The sequence below is a fragment of the Drosophila ficusphila genome, unplaced genomic scaffold (assembly GCF_018152265.1).
Source record: "Drosophila ficusphila isolate 14025-0441.05 unplaced genomic scaffold, ASM1815226v1 contig_414, whole genome shotgun sequence".
Taxonomy (NCBI): Eukaryota; Metazoa; Arthropoda; class Insecta; order Diptera; family Drosophilidae; genus Drosophila; species Drosophila ficusphila.
The window spans coordinates 20414036-20426600 of NW_025064328.1; the positions used below are offsets into that span (position 1 = coordinate 20414036).

The 12565-nt window shown below is 38.4% G+C and overlaps 1 protein-coding gene across 2 annotated transcripts; it reads left to right on the forward strand.

Annotated features, from left to right (window-relative positions):
• The first annotated feature begins 226 nt into the window (after positions 1 to 226).
• On the forward strand, positions 227 to 12553 carry LOC108101343 (zinc transporter 2). 2 transcript variants are annotated; one of them, XM_017205650.2, is made up of 10 exons: positions 227 to 507; positions 5686 to 6230; positions 6343 to 6489; positions 6611 to 6773; positions 7002 to 7155; positions 9336 to 9584; positions 9872 to 9998; positions 10651 to 10820; positions 10884 to 10954; positions 11010 to 12553. In XM_017205650.2, exons 2-10 carry the CDS (start codon positions 5940 to 5942, stop codon positions 11117 to 11119), a joined length of 1482 nt encoding a protein of 493 aa, XP_017061139.1. In that variant the 5' UTR covers positions 227 to 507; positions 5686 to 5939; the 3' UTR covers positions 11120 to 12553. The 2 variants fall into 2 exon arrangements, with proteins under 2 accessions (XP_017061139.1, XP_017061138.1); XM_017205649.2 differs by having other exon boundaries at positions 227 to 493.
• Positions 12554 to 12565: the final 12 nt, after the last annotated feature.

Genomic DNA, 12565 nt, shown 5'->3' on the forward strand with positions numbered 1-12565 from the left:
ACATTAGGTGCCTAACAATTTTGCATTAAAATCTCAATTTCGAAAAAAAGCGACATACGATACTTTCGCGGAAATGCGTCGATATATCAAAAATATTTTTCTTTTTATTTAACAACAAGCCGAACCACCGTGAACCACGTTGACGGCAGTGCAATGCATCGATGGTCGAATCAAAAGCACGAATTCTCTTTACTTTTAAAGGCACCTGTCGCTCTCTGATGATTGGCACTTGGGCGAGAGAGCAATGCCGGCACCTAAGATTTACTTCCACTCTCTCTCCTGTTCGCTGTGAACACACAAACTGAGTCTTCAACGTTGCTGCTGTTAGTTGAACTTCACGCGTCGCTGCGAACACCGAAAAAAACCTTGGGCGCGATCGAGAACCGTTTTGCAGGGGAGTGTAAATAACACTGTTTATTCCTCCTGGCAAAAAAATAATGAACGCGGGGTGATCGAAGTGCAAACAAAATTGATTGCAACGCAGTGGAATGACGTGAGCCCACAATTGTAAATAATACGCATAAACTTTTTATTGATTACATAAGAAACTAACAACAATAGGAATACGAACTTAGCGCAGTGAAGAATAACTGTAAAAATTTAAAACTTTTAATCAATTTAAACACTTGTTTGTCACAAGTGAGGCAATTTAATCATAAAGTTGAAGAGAGTTGGAATGAGAGAGCTTCAGAGAGGAAGTTTTGGAATCATATTCATTACACACTGGCAAACCCAAAACCTGTTGATAAGGTCAACGCGCGGTCTTCCCCGCCCTTTGTTAAAAAATGTTCTACATCTTTTGTTTAAGATGCCTGTGTAAATGAGAAGTTAAAAAAAAACATTTTTGTGGTTATTCTGCCCCCGCAATGTGACGTAAAATTAGCTTTAGAAAATACGCCATTAGCAGCTCATAAGAACACTCGGGCGCCGTGCACTGCCGTTGCCATAAATAAACTGTATGGATAGAAAACAATGAAAATACCCATACACCAGATTAAATTGAAGAACAATGACAATAAATTTTCATAAAATCTGAATTCTACAGCACGTATTTTTTATCAGTTTGCCTATGTTCCATTGACGGACACAGCTCACATTGTTGTTTACATAGTGCCGAAGCGCACTGTGAGTGTGCGGGACGAAAAGTTTTAAATTTTAAAATCTTCCCAATAAAAGGGTATATTTTTATTTAGAAGGTGTAAATACCATTTGTTAAATATATTGTAAACCTTTACTGCAACAGAAAATTTTACCCAGATAAAAAACGATATTCTAGACAAATCATTTTTTACAATTTCAACATTCGGTGAGACTACTAGTTTAAACGTTTTTTATTCGTAGACATAATGTAAAAACTGTTTTTGTGCAGTTTTCATTATTTTAGTGTCATAATTATTATTTTGAAATCATTATTTCTTTAAAAAAAAATCTTTGCGACTTGACAGAACTGAAAATTTTGTAAATTTTTTTCTGTGTGCAGTATGAATACGGGTGTGTGCGTGTCGACAAGTTAATCAAAGTTTGTAAGTAATTTTACTGGTGCTTTGACGACTGTAATGGGGAACGTGGGGCTTATCGCTACTTAAGTGCCTCAAGGCAGAAAAACAATAAATGCGTGCGGTCGTACATAAAACTTGCCAACGATAAAAAAAAAAAACAAAAAGCGCACAGCAAGAAACAAGAACAGATTGTATAGTAATCAAAAAGAACCCACAGTTCCGATTAGAACACATTTACCTTATAATCGTTGGCGGCTGTTCATGTTGGGACGAAGAACACTTTGGGAGTTATTTTACCCGTTACAAGAGTGAAAAGGTTTCTTTTTTTTTTTTTTTTTCGCGCGTAGTCCCACGGCCCACTTTCCCGCCCAACCGACCGAGGGGCGACCGCCGTGTAACGTACGGCACGATTCGCGATAATTTTGACGCGAAAGAAAAGTTAAATTTGACGCGATGTTAATTAAGAAAAAAAAATTAAAAACGAAGAAAAATTTTAAATTTAATTTAAGTTTAAATTTAGCAATCTAATTTTGTGCCAGAAATGTTAAAACTAATTGCTTAAGGAGCTGCAGAGAGTCAGAAGAGGATAAAATAGGAAAAAGTCTATTGTAGTCAGAACAAAGTACTCTGAAAGGCTCATGCACGTTATAATTACGTCTACACTGATTTAAAACTAAAGGAACATAATTTCTAGTTAATCTACTTGGTACCGAGAAATTTAGTCTACTCAGCAAATTAGGACAGTCAATATCACCACGTATAAGGTTATGAATAAATACAGTACCAAGCATCGTTCTACGGTTAGTAAGGGAGGGCAGGTTAATGAGGAGCAATCTATGCGAATATGAGGGTAGGAATAGGTTTGCATTCCAGTTAAGGCGGCGTAGTGCAAAAATTAAAAAGTTTTTTTGTACTGATTCAATGCGATCAGCATGTACTCCGTATTGAGGACTCCAAACGGGTGCCCCATTCTCGAGGATTGGCCGGACCAACGATATAAATAAAGCCTTGGTAACGTAAGGATCCTCAAATTCCTTCGACCATCGTTTAATAAATCCAAGCATTCCCCTAGCTTTATTAACCATGCTCGAAATATGCAGAGTGAATTTAAGTTTGGGGTCCAATAGGACGCCAAGATCGTCAACAAGCGCTATTCTTTCCAAGGCACCACCACTTAGCGAATAGGTGACGTTATGCGGATTGACCCGACAGAACGTCATCAGCTTGCATTTGGAGCTGTTTAATTTTAGTAAATTGTCGTGACACCAGTTTTGAAAATTGTTTAGGTCTGCCTGAAGGCTTAAATGACGGGAGCAATCATTATACTGCAGACAGAGTTTTACGTCGTCCGCGTACATAAGTACGCGGGAATGCGTAATGATCGATGGAAGATCATTAATGAACAAAGTGAAAAGTAATGGTCCCAGATGGCTTCCTTGTGGTACACCAGAGGTAACTCTGAGGAGACCGCTTAAGGAATTTTTGAAAAGGACTCTTTGAGTTCGGCCACTGAGATAACTAAAGATCCAACTTAAAAGATCTGCTGGAAACCCCATCATGTCAAGTTTGCGAATCATTAGGAAGTGATTTACAGAGTCAAATGCTTTACTGAAGTCTGTGTAAATGACATCAGTTTGGAAATTATTTTTAAAGCCATCTATCACGAAGGATGTGAGCTCTAGAAGATTTGTTGTGGTAGACCTGCGTTTCATAAATCCGTGTTGGCATGGAGATATGATTGATCTACAAAGGTGCTGCAAGTGGGGGGTTACTGCACGTTCGAAAAGCTTTGGAATTGCTGACAATTTAGAAATACCTCTATAATTGCAAGCATCCGACTTGCTTCCCTTTTTATGAAGGGGAATGACAAATGACTCCTTCCAAATGAGGGGAAACTGACAAGTTTGTAGGGATAGGGTAAACAGCTTGAGAAGGGGTTTGCACAATGCATTTGCACAGTGTTTAAGAACGCACCCAGGAATCCCGTCAGGACCTGGGGAGTAAACTGGTGTAACACGTTGAAGATCCAAAAGTAGGGAGCTTTCGTTTAAGGTGGGACGAAATATTAGGTTCGACTTAGGTATTGCGTATAAATATTGCTCACTTGAATGAGACACTGTTGAGTAAGTTGTTTGAAAGAATTGGGCAAACAGATCAGCTATTGCCTGATCAGTGTTAGCCGTCCTACTTTCAAACGAAAGCGAAGGCGGAAAGGAACATGATCTGCGCTTAGTGTTGACAAAATTATAGAACTGTTTGGGATCCCGTAAGAACTGGGACCTGCAACGGACTAAATAATTTTTGTAACACTGAGCGTTAAGCACGGTAAAGTTTGACCGAGCTCTTATGTATTTTCCAAAAACAGACTGACAACCTGAAATTTTATATTTTTTATAAAGTCTGGACTTTACATTCCTAAGGTGTGTTAACTCCTTACTAAACCAAGGTGGTTTATGGGATGTTGACGGGTTATATAGCGGAACACACGAGTTAAAAAACAGTTTGATTGCCGAATAAAAAATTGTAATGGCGTCTTCCATATTATTGCAGGAATAGAGATCGGACCAGTCATTGCCAGATATAAGATGATTAAGTCTCAGAAAGTTAGCCTTGCGAAAACAATGAATTCGCTTGGCTGACTTTAAAGCATTATTTTTTACTGTTATACCAATGTCGATAGTCACCTCGAAAGCAGGGTGATATGGATCTTCAGGCAGCGTAAGTGGAGTAGCTCTAGAAAGAACAACACTTTCAGGATTTGAGACGAGGCACAAATCAAGTAAGCGATCTAAAGAATTTCGAACATGGTTTACCTGACACAGAGGTATGTCAAGTAGACCGTCAATGAATTCATTTTGGCCTAAGGGTTGTAAAGCATTGGAATTATCATCCGAGGACCACGTAGTTCCAGGTATATTAAAATCACCTAGAACTACTAACTGATCCATATCGGACAAAGAACTCGAAATTGACTTTATAACTGATAGGTGCCTAAAATAGTCCTCAAGTTCGGACGAAGGAGGTATGTAAGAGCAGGTAATTAAAATTAACCTGCCAGCAACAGACAGTTTTACGCATACAAATTCTAGCTCAAAGTTTAAATGATCTTCTGTCCTGAATTTATTTAATAGACCTTAACGAGTAAACACATCCATATGTTCTTATCAGAATCATTAGACGAGCTTATCCATAAATAATATGTATGTATGTACATTCAGTGGCGAACAAATAAAAGAAACTATCTGGTTGTGTTTGTTAACCTCAAATGTTACTTAGGGAACAAAGCAGATATTTTTAAAGAATACTTTTTTGAAGAAAAACAAGAATGAATGGCTTCGGTGAGTCGAATCGTATATACCCTGTCCAACAAAATACATAAACGCTAAACAACAGCGAAGCTATATTTTCGACGTCTGCTCATAGGTCAGCTAGATGATAAAGTCGTCCGATTTTCATGAAACTTAATTCGAAATTCAAAAGAAATTGAAAAACACTATATTCCAAAAATTATGCTTGTCTGATGAAAAACAGCCACGTTATAATTTTTTTTCGATAATTCTATACAGATGTTTCGATCTCTCCTTTGGCAACTATGTATATGATATAGCCGTCCGATTTTTATTGATTGAAGGATAGTGAAAAAACTTGATGTTCTAAAAATCATGCTCGTGGGTTAAAAAACAACGACGTTATAATTTTTTTGCCATTATTTATTTATATATTTTTCGATCTTCCCTATGGTAACTATATGACAGAGCTATCTGATTTTGATCACTATTAATACGAAATTCGATAGTAGTTTAAAAACACCATCTGGAAATAATCAAATCGATATGATCAAAAACAACGGCGTAATATTTTTTTCTATCTCTCGTTTTGGAGCTATCCAATATAGTCGCCCGATTTGGCCACTTCCATCTTAGCTTCAGCAAGATTGCCTTAAAACTAAGAGACTAGTTTACATAGAAACAGACAGACGGACAGATAAATCTCGTTACTATAGATTTCTGTTGAGTTGCAGTTTTAACTGCAAGGGTATTTAAGCTTCCTTTTTTTTTTTTTTTAAATCTTTTAACACATAAGCACTAAAATAGAAATTATTAAAGTTTTTCTATAGTACCTGTTTACTAACAAAAACTCATACTCAACTTATTCACATGTGTGTGAGTATTTTTTTTGTTTGCAGGATGAACGAGAGCCGCTTCAATTCCGACTAAACCAAAGAGGTGCGATCGCTTGGCTATGTCTGTAGCTGATTGATTTAATGCGACAGATGCCGGAGCACATAGCGCACATTAATTATGATAAATGCGGTGCTCACATTACGTTAACTAAACTACAAAGGCCCAAGCAACATAAGCAGACGCTGACATAAGCACACGCACAAAGGCCAAGGCAAATAATAATAACAAAGGGCACCGCAAACCGAGACCAAAGAGCATGTCAAAATATCAGAAGCTTGACAGCGCCCTGCACCCCGCCGCCGATGAGGACGACTGCGAGGAGGGATACCCGCTGTACTTTGATGATAATCGCCAGGATCCGGGCCTCCAGCAGCAGACTACCAATCGGTCCGCTAGCCTGCCAAACGGCCACGGCAAATACCACATCCCCAACAACTGTGTTGAGGGTGAAGTGGTGACAATAGGAACAAAAGCCGCCCGAATCCCTGAAGAGCAGACGTGGGAAGTGCCACTGCTGGGCGACTGCGATGACGACACGAGCAACCAGGTGAAGTGAAGCCGCTTAGTTGCGGAACAAAACTCCTCCGTGGGCCATTTATATGCAGCGGACCGAAGTATGCACACTCATATTTATAAGCAATTTACGTGGTCACTTGCAGCACTCTGAGCACGAGCGTGTGGAATTTGACATGGAAACCGAGTGCCGCAGCCGTCAGCCTGGATTCGGTGTCAACCTAAAGAGCAAATCCGCACAGGAGGCCAAATTTAAAATTCTGCTTGCAGTTTCCTTGTGTTGCATATTTATGGTGAGAAGGCGCCCGCCACCCCCCGCCTCCAATCTGTACATGTGAAGGCACGCATTGTTGATTTAATTATGATACATTTCATGTCCTGCGACGAAACCACCGCACTTGACGGCAACCGCAGATCATTGAATTCCTTGGAGGCTACGTGGCCGGAAGCCTGGCCATTATGTCGGATGCCGCCCATTTAGCATCAGATTGCATTAGTTTTGTCATCGGGCTGGTTGCTATTTGGGTGGGAAGTCGGCCGCCTGACGAGCGCATGTCCTTTGGCTACAAACGATTCGGTAAGTAACAAATTATGTTTGACACTGTGCTAATGAGTGTACCGCACACAAACCCGCTATATGGTAATCCAGGCCAGTACGATGCAATATTGTTCGCTTTAACCAGTCGCCACAGTATTGCCTTTATGACGGCCACTTCATCTTTAACAAGCACGTCCAGATTGCTGGTCATCTATTCCAGTACATTCTCTTGAATGTTTCGTTTGATTTTTGCCTTGACCTTGACAGAGGTCATCGGCGCCCTTGCCTCTATATTGGGGATCTGGCTTCTCACCACCCTCCTCGTAGTAGTTGCCATTCAGAGGATCTATTCACAGGATTTTACGCTGGACGTCGATATGATGATGGTCATTTCAGGCATTGGCATTGCCATAAACATTGTGTAAGTGAATTTTTTTTTTGGGCAAAGTTTTGTTGCAAAGGGTATTATAATTTTAGTAAGGCTATCCCGCTGAAAATTAACCAAGAGTTGTATAGTTATTGCCCTCAGTATTTAAATCGGAACGGCCCGGATCTGACGACTTTATTTAATAGAAATCGGAGGCCTATATGATATAGCTTTGGCGTTTTTTGAAAACGCGTTAGATTATTTTTATACCCTTGCAGAGCAAAGGGTATTATAATTTCAGTCGAAGTTTGCAACGCAGTGAAGGAGACTCCTCAGACCCCATAAAGTATATATATTCTTGATCAGCATCACTATCTGAATCGAAATACGTCTCTCCGCCTATCCGTCTGACTGTTTCTATGTAAACTAGTCTCTCAGTTTAAAGCTATCTTGCTGAAACTTTATCAAAGGTTGTGTAGTAATTGCACGCAGTATATGAGTCGGAACAGGCCGAATCGGGCTTCTATATCGGATAGCTCCAATAGAAGACAGCCTTACCTTATAAAGCATATATATTCTTTATCAGCATTACGATCTCAATTTCTATGTAAGCTTGAGATCGAAAAAATAACTTTAAAAAATTATTACTCCATGGTTTTTGATCATATCAACTTTATTTCTTCCAGATGTTTTTATTTTTTTAACTACAAGTGAATTTCAAATAAAATTTTTATCAAAACCGAAATTTAGAATTATAAATACACTTGGCCCTCGCTTAACACGGGGGTTACGTTCCTAGAAATCCTCTCGTTAAGCGAAATCGTGTTAAGCGAAACGTGCATTCAGTACAAAATACGGGGTAACGTTCTCAAAATTCAAAGTTCATAGCAATACAAATTTTTTATTGTTCATATTTGGTCTGTTTTTATTAAAGTTTCATACATTGGTTCAAAATTAACCAAAAGTTATTATGTATATGCCTTTATTTTATGCATTTAACGTTTATATTTTCAAAATTAAAAGTTGGAATTAAATTAAAAAAGTTGCTTTATTTAATTAATTAGCACGTTAAACTTTAAAGAAACTTAAAAATGTTAAAAAATAAGATCAAATTTAAAATCCATTTGGTGGCGAGTTTGTTTTAACATGTTTTCTTTTTTGTTGGCTCATTATCAAAATAAATCTGTCTATTTCATTATCGATATTTTGCAATCGTGTAAGAACGAGGTTTTAACCGTGTTCAAAGGGGGATGGGAGCAAATTCGTCACCGTGTAAGACCGAGTTCGTGCTAAAGGTAAAAAATTGATGACTATATCATATAGCTGCCATATAAAAAATATTCGAAAATATAGACATTTAATAGAAAAATCATTATAGCTTCTATGTTGTTTAGATTTAAAGTATTTTGTTGGACATATTTATTGACTGCAATGGTATAAATATTCGGCTCACCGAAGCTAGCTTCCGATTCGGTTTGTAGTTTTTTATTGATCTTTGACGCACATTTGCAAGCAAAATCGCAAAGATCGGTCAGCAAAATACTGTAGAATCCTGTTATAACGACTCCGCTTATGGTGTCCGTCCGGGTATTGCGACGAAAACTCGATGGCTTGATTGGTCCCCAGACAGACTTATACACTTATATCCTTTTGCTTAGTGCGTCTTCCGGGTATAACGACGAAAACTCGTCGGTCCCTTGAAAGTCACTATAAGCGGATTCTACTGTATCTTATTAGTTTTCCATTTCATATTTTGATTCCTCTTTTTTATTGGTCCAAGGCTCCGTCACGTAAAGCAGCCCCAACTCATGGCGTCCCTTTCTCGCGTTCTACCTTTGTTTGTATCGGTTCTCCAGGACTTTGGTGGCCGGAAGGCGAGAGGGGCAGCTGCCCCCCCCGAGAGATTTCAAACTCATTTTTATTTTATTTTTCTAATAAATGTTAAAACCCATTTACAAGTTTTTTATGCTACATTTAATTTTGAAAAAATTAGGGATCCTTGGTAAAATTTAAACAATATAACCCTACTTTTCTATCGAACGAGAAATGTATGAATTGTAGTAGGTAAAGTCAACTTGTCCCCCCTGCGCCATCGGCTGCGACGCCCTTGATTACATATAATACCCTCTGCAAGGGTATAAGAAAATAAAAACAATTAAATTGTCTTGGCTTGTCAAAGGACCCTTTCTAATTTACTAAATACCATTATCCTTTAAATATATATTTTTTAACAGAATGATATTCGTCCTGCATGGCTCCTGGTTTGAGGGCGTTGGACACGGCCATAGTCACAGTCACGGTCATAGTCATGGGCACGGCCACAGTCACAGTCACGGTTCCTTGCAGACCCAATCAAGTTCCTACGTACTCACTTCAGCTGGTAATGAGAGCGAGTTAATCACGCTAGCAACAGCAACAGCTGAAAGAAGTGATAAAGTCACAAACGAACATAACATAGTTTCAGGTGGAATAAAGGAGTCTGGGTAGGTGCTCATACATACGTAGCAAGAACATATGCCACAAATATTGATTCAATTGCAATTTTATGGCCTGCGGTAAGCAGTAGCAATCGCCAAAAACCGAATTTGCAAAGCCAACAAAAATTCAGGCCCTAACCTTTTTGCTTGCGGTTGTGGACACTTGTTTGTTTTATTAGAAGTGATTTAAATTGAATTTGCAATTGAATTAGTATATGTTTTGATTTTTATCTGATTAAAATTAATTAATATTGGCTTCTAACTGCATTCTTACCCTGTCACTCTCTCCGCAGGGCGATGAACTCAGAAGTGGTTCGCGAGGAGAAAAATTTAAACCTTCGAGCAGCTATGATTCATGTAATTGGAGATCTGGTGCAGAGCATTGGGGTTTTTCTGGCAGCCGTTCTTATCAAATTTTATGTGAGTTTTTGCTTCGGATAATAAATTAATTCATATTCTTCTCGGATCAAAACATTGCAGAACGGCAAATGTATAAAAAATATATATTAAAGACTCTTCTTCAACTTTTTCCCTTAATATTTTTGTAAGCAGCTTAGTGAAGTTATTGTCTAATTATTATTTTGATTTATATTGTTATACTCTTGTAGAGGGTATTGTAATTTTAGTTAGTTAGTTAGGTATTATAATTTTAGAATCTGAATCGAATTACGTCTGTACGTCTGTCCGTCTGACCTCCTGCCTGTTTCTATTTAAACTAGTCTCTCAGTTTTAAAGCTATCTTGCTGAAGTTTACGTAAAAGTTGTGAAGTTATTCCACGCAGTATATAAGTCGAAACGGGCCGCATCGAGCGACTATATCGAATGCCTCCCATACGAGAGAAAGAAAAAAAAATTATCACGCCATTTTTTGGACCATATCGACTTGATTTCTTTTAGATGGTGTTTTGTAATTTCGAAAAATCTATATATCGGAAATTAACGGAAAAAAATGATAAGATCGTTGTTTTTTAGCAGACAATCAAGATTTTTGGAAATTAGACCTCCGGAAGTTAGCTTCCTTTCTTGTTTTTTATATACATAACTATATATGCATAACTATTAATATTTGTAGCCAAGTGCCAAATATGCTGATCCCCTGTGCACGCTTATCTTCTCGATAATTGTAATAATAACGACGGTCCAGCTATTTCGGGAGTCGGTGGCTATACTCATAAACGCAGTGCCGCGAAACGTCAGCATGCGCACCCTGCATTACGACCTTGCCAGCTTAGAGGGGGTCAGGTGAGTAAAAACGACGAGTCTGCAAAGCGCACATCCACTAAAAAGATATGCTTCTATTGACAGATCTGTGCACCACCTAAACCTGTGGCAGCAAACTACCCAGCAAAGGGTGATGATGGCACACCTGGTCATCGGTAAGTCTCTGAAACTTCTGCGGAGCCACTTTCACCTTCCTTAACTTTTTGGCAGACTCTCGAGCTGACGGAAATGCGGTTCTGCAGGCGGCAACCAAACTTGTCTCCGGGCCTATCTATAACGTGGGGCACTCTACTATCCAAATAGAACTTACAACAACGTAACACTTTTCAAAGATAAGCTTAGCGCCTAATTAGTCCAAGCGTCTGAAAGCTGACCTACCAAAGGCATTCAATGCATTGTGTGATATTTGCCAGTCTTGTATTTTTATACTTTATGTACGGAATATTGATGAATTCAATTTTGCCTCTACACAAGGTTCTGAAACTTCCAGTCACCCAAGACCAAAGAAAATAAAATTTAAGTTAGAAAATGATAAATCAAAACTTTTTTATTAATAAATAGATAACTACTATAGCCAAAAAAATTCGAATTTAAGCCAGCAAATAAAACATGTAAAATCACCAGAAAACGACAACATTAATGACATACTTAACTTAAGACATTTTTTACTAAACCTACGCGCAAGACCAAAAGTTTTAAGTTTTGTTTATCAAATTTATACAGTTTGATTTATAAAGTTTGGATAAATCAAATTAATACAATTGAATAATATAAGCACATTTATGTTAAGTTGTTGCCGATTTGTAATTTGACATACTATTTAGGGTTTCATGTGTCTAAATAGCCCACTTAATATTTATTTATGCACTTATATACAAATGTATGCAGCAAAGCAAGTATTAGTTGACTATTCATAAATACCTTGGATGCTAATTGTTGTTTTAATAATTAACTTGCTTAGTGAGCCGAAAAGAGAGCGTCGAGTATTTACGGAACGAGCCTGGACATAACTCACATACGAGTATATGGCAATCACACAAATCCGATTAGAATATCGCTTGAAAACTATGTACTCTGCTGTGTGTTTGTACATAATATGAGCGTGGTCTTCTCCCAGTTGGCCTTCAATGAACCGGAAATGAGCAAATCAAGCATGCTTGCCCGTCCGCACACGCACACACCTACCGAGCATTAACACATGAGTGAAGTCATGTCGAAACATCTTAATCAACCTAGAGTGGGTGGAAAAGATTGGGCACGCCTGTGCATTTGTCAGCTGCCCTGCCGCGTCAACTCGAGCTCCATCCAATCCTCTCAAGATGCTAAAAGTGAGATTCAGCTTGGGTTCGTGGCCCTTTTTTTGGCTAGGCTCAGGCCTTTCGGTTCAATACGCTCGGACACGATTAAGTTATTTATAATTTATGAGAGCGGCTGACGTGGTAAAGGAAACCGAAAAAGGGAATCGAAATTTCCATTTCGCTGCCAAACAACTTGTATTAAAATGATAAACTTATGCGGATATGTACACACATACGTATGCACAATGCATAATGGGAGGATCATATTGCAGTGACGAAATAATGGAGTGAATATTAATGCTAATAACTCAATTGACGTGTCATGCGTAGCACTTTAGAAAAATAAGTCTGATATGAAAGCTGACCCAGTTGGCTGAGCTGTGGAAGCTGCAACTAATTAACAAGAGCAAAGGAAAAACCTAACATGCAGTCGAGTACTTCCCCATTTTTCAAGAGCTCATGTGGAGC

Excerpts from the sequence above, each read along its gene's own strand:
- LOC108101343 (XM_017205650.2), top strand. The coding sequence starts at position 5,940 with ATGTCAAAATATCAGAAGCTTGACAGCGCCCTGCACCCCGCCGCCGAT. Across the intron at positions 7,156-9,335 it reads GGCATTGCCATAAACATTGT|AATGATATTCGTCCTGCATG; the intron begins GTAAGTGAATTT and ends ATTTTTTAACAG. Across the intron at positions 10,955-11,009 it reads GATGGCACACCTGGTCATCG|ACTCTCGAGCTGACGGAAAT; the intron begins GTAAGTCTCTGA and ends ACTTTTTGGCAG.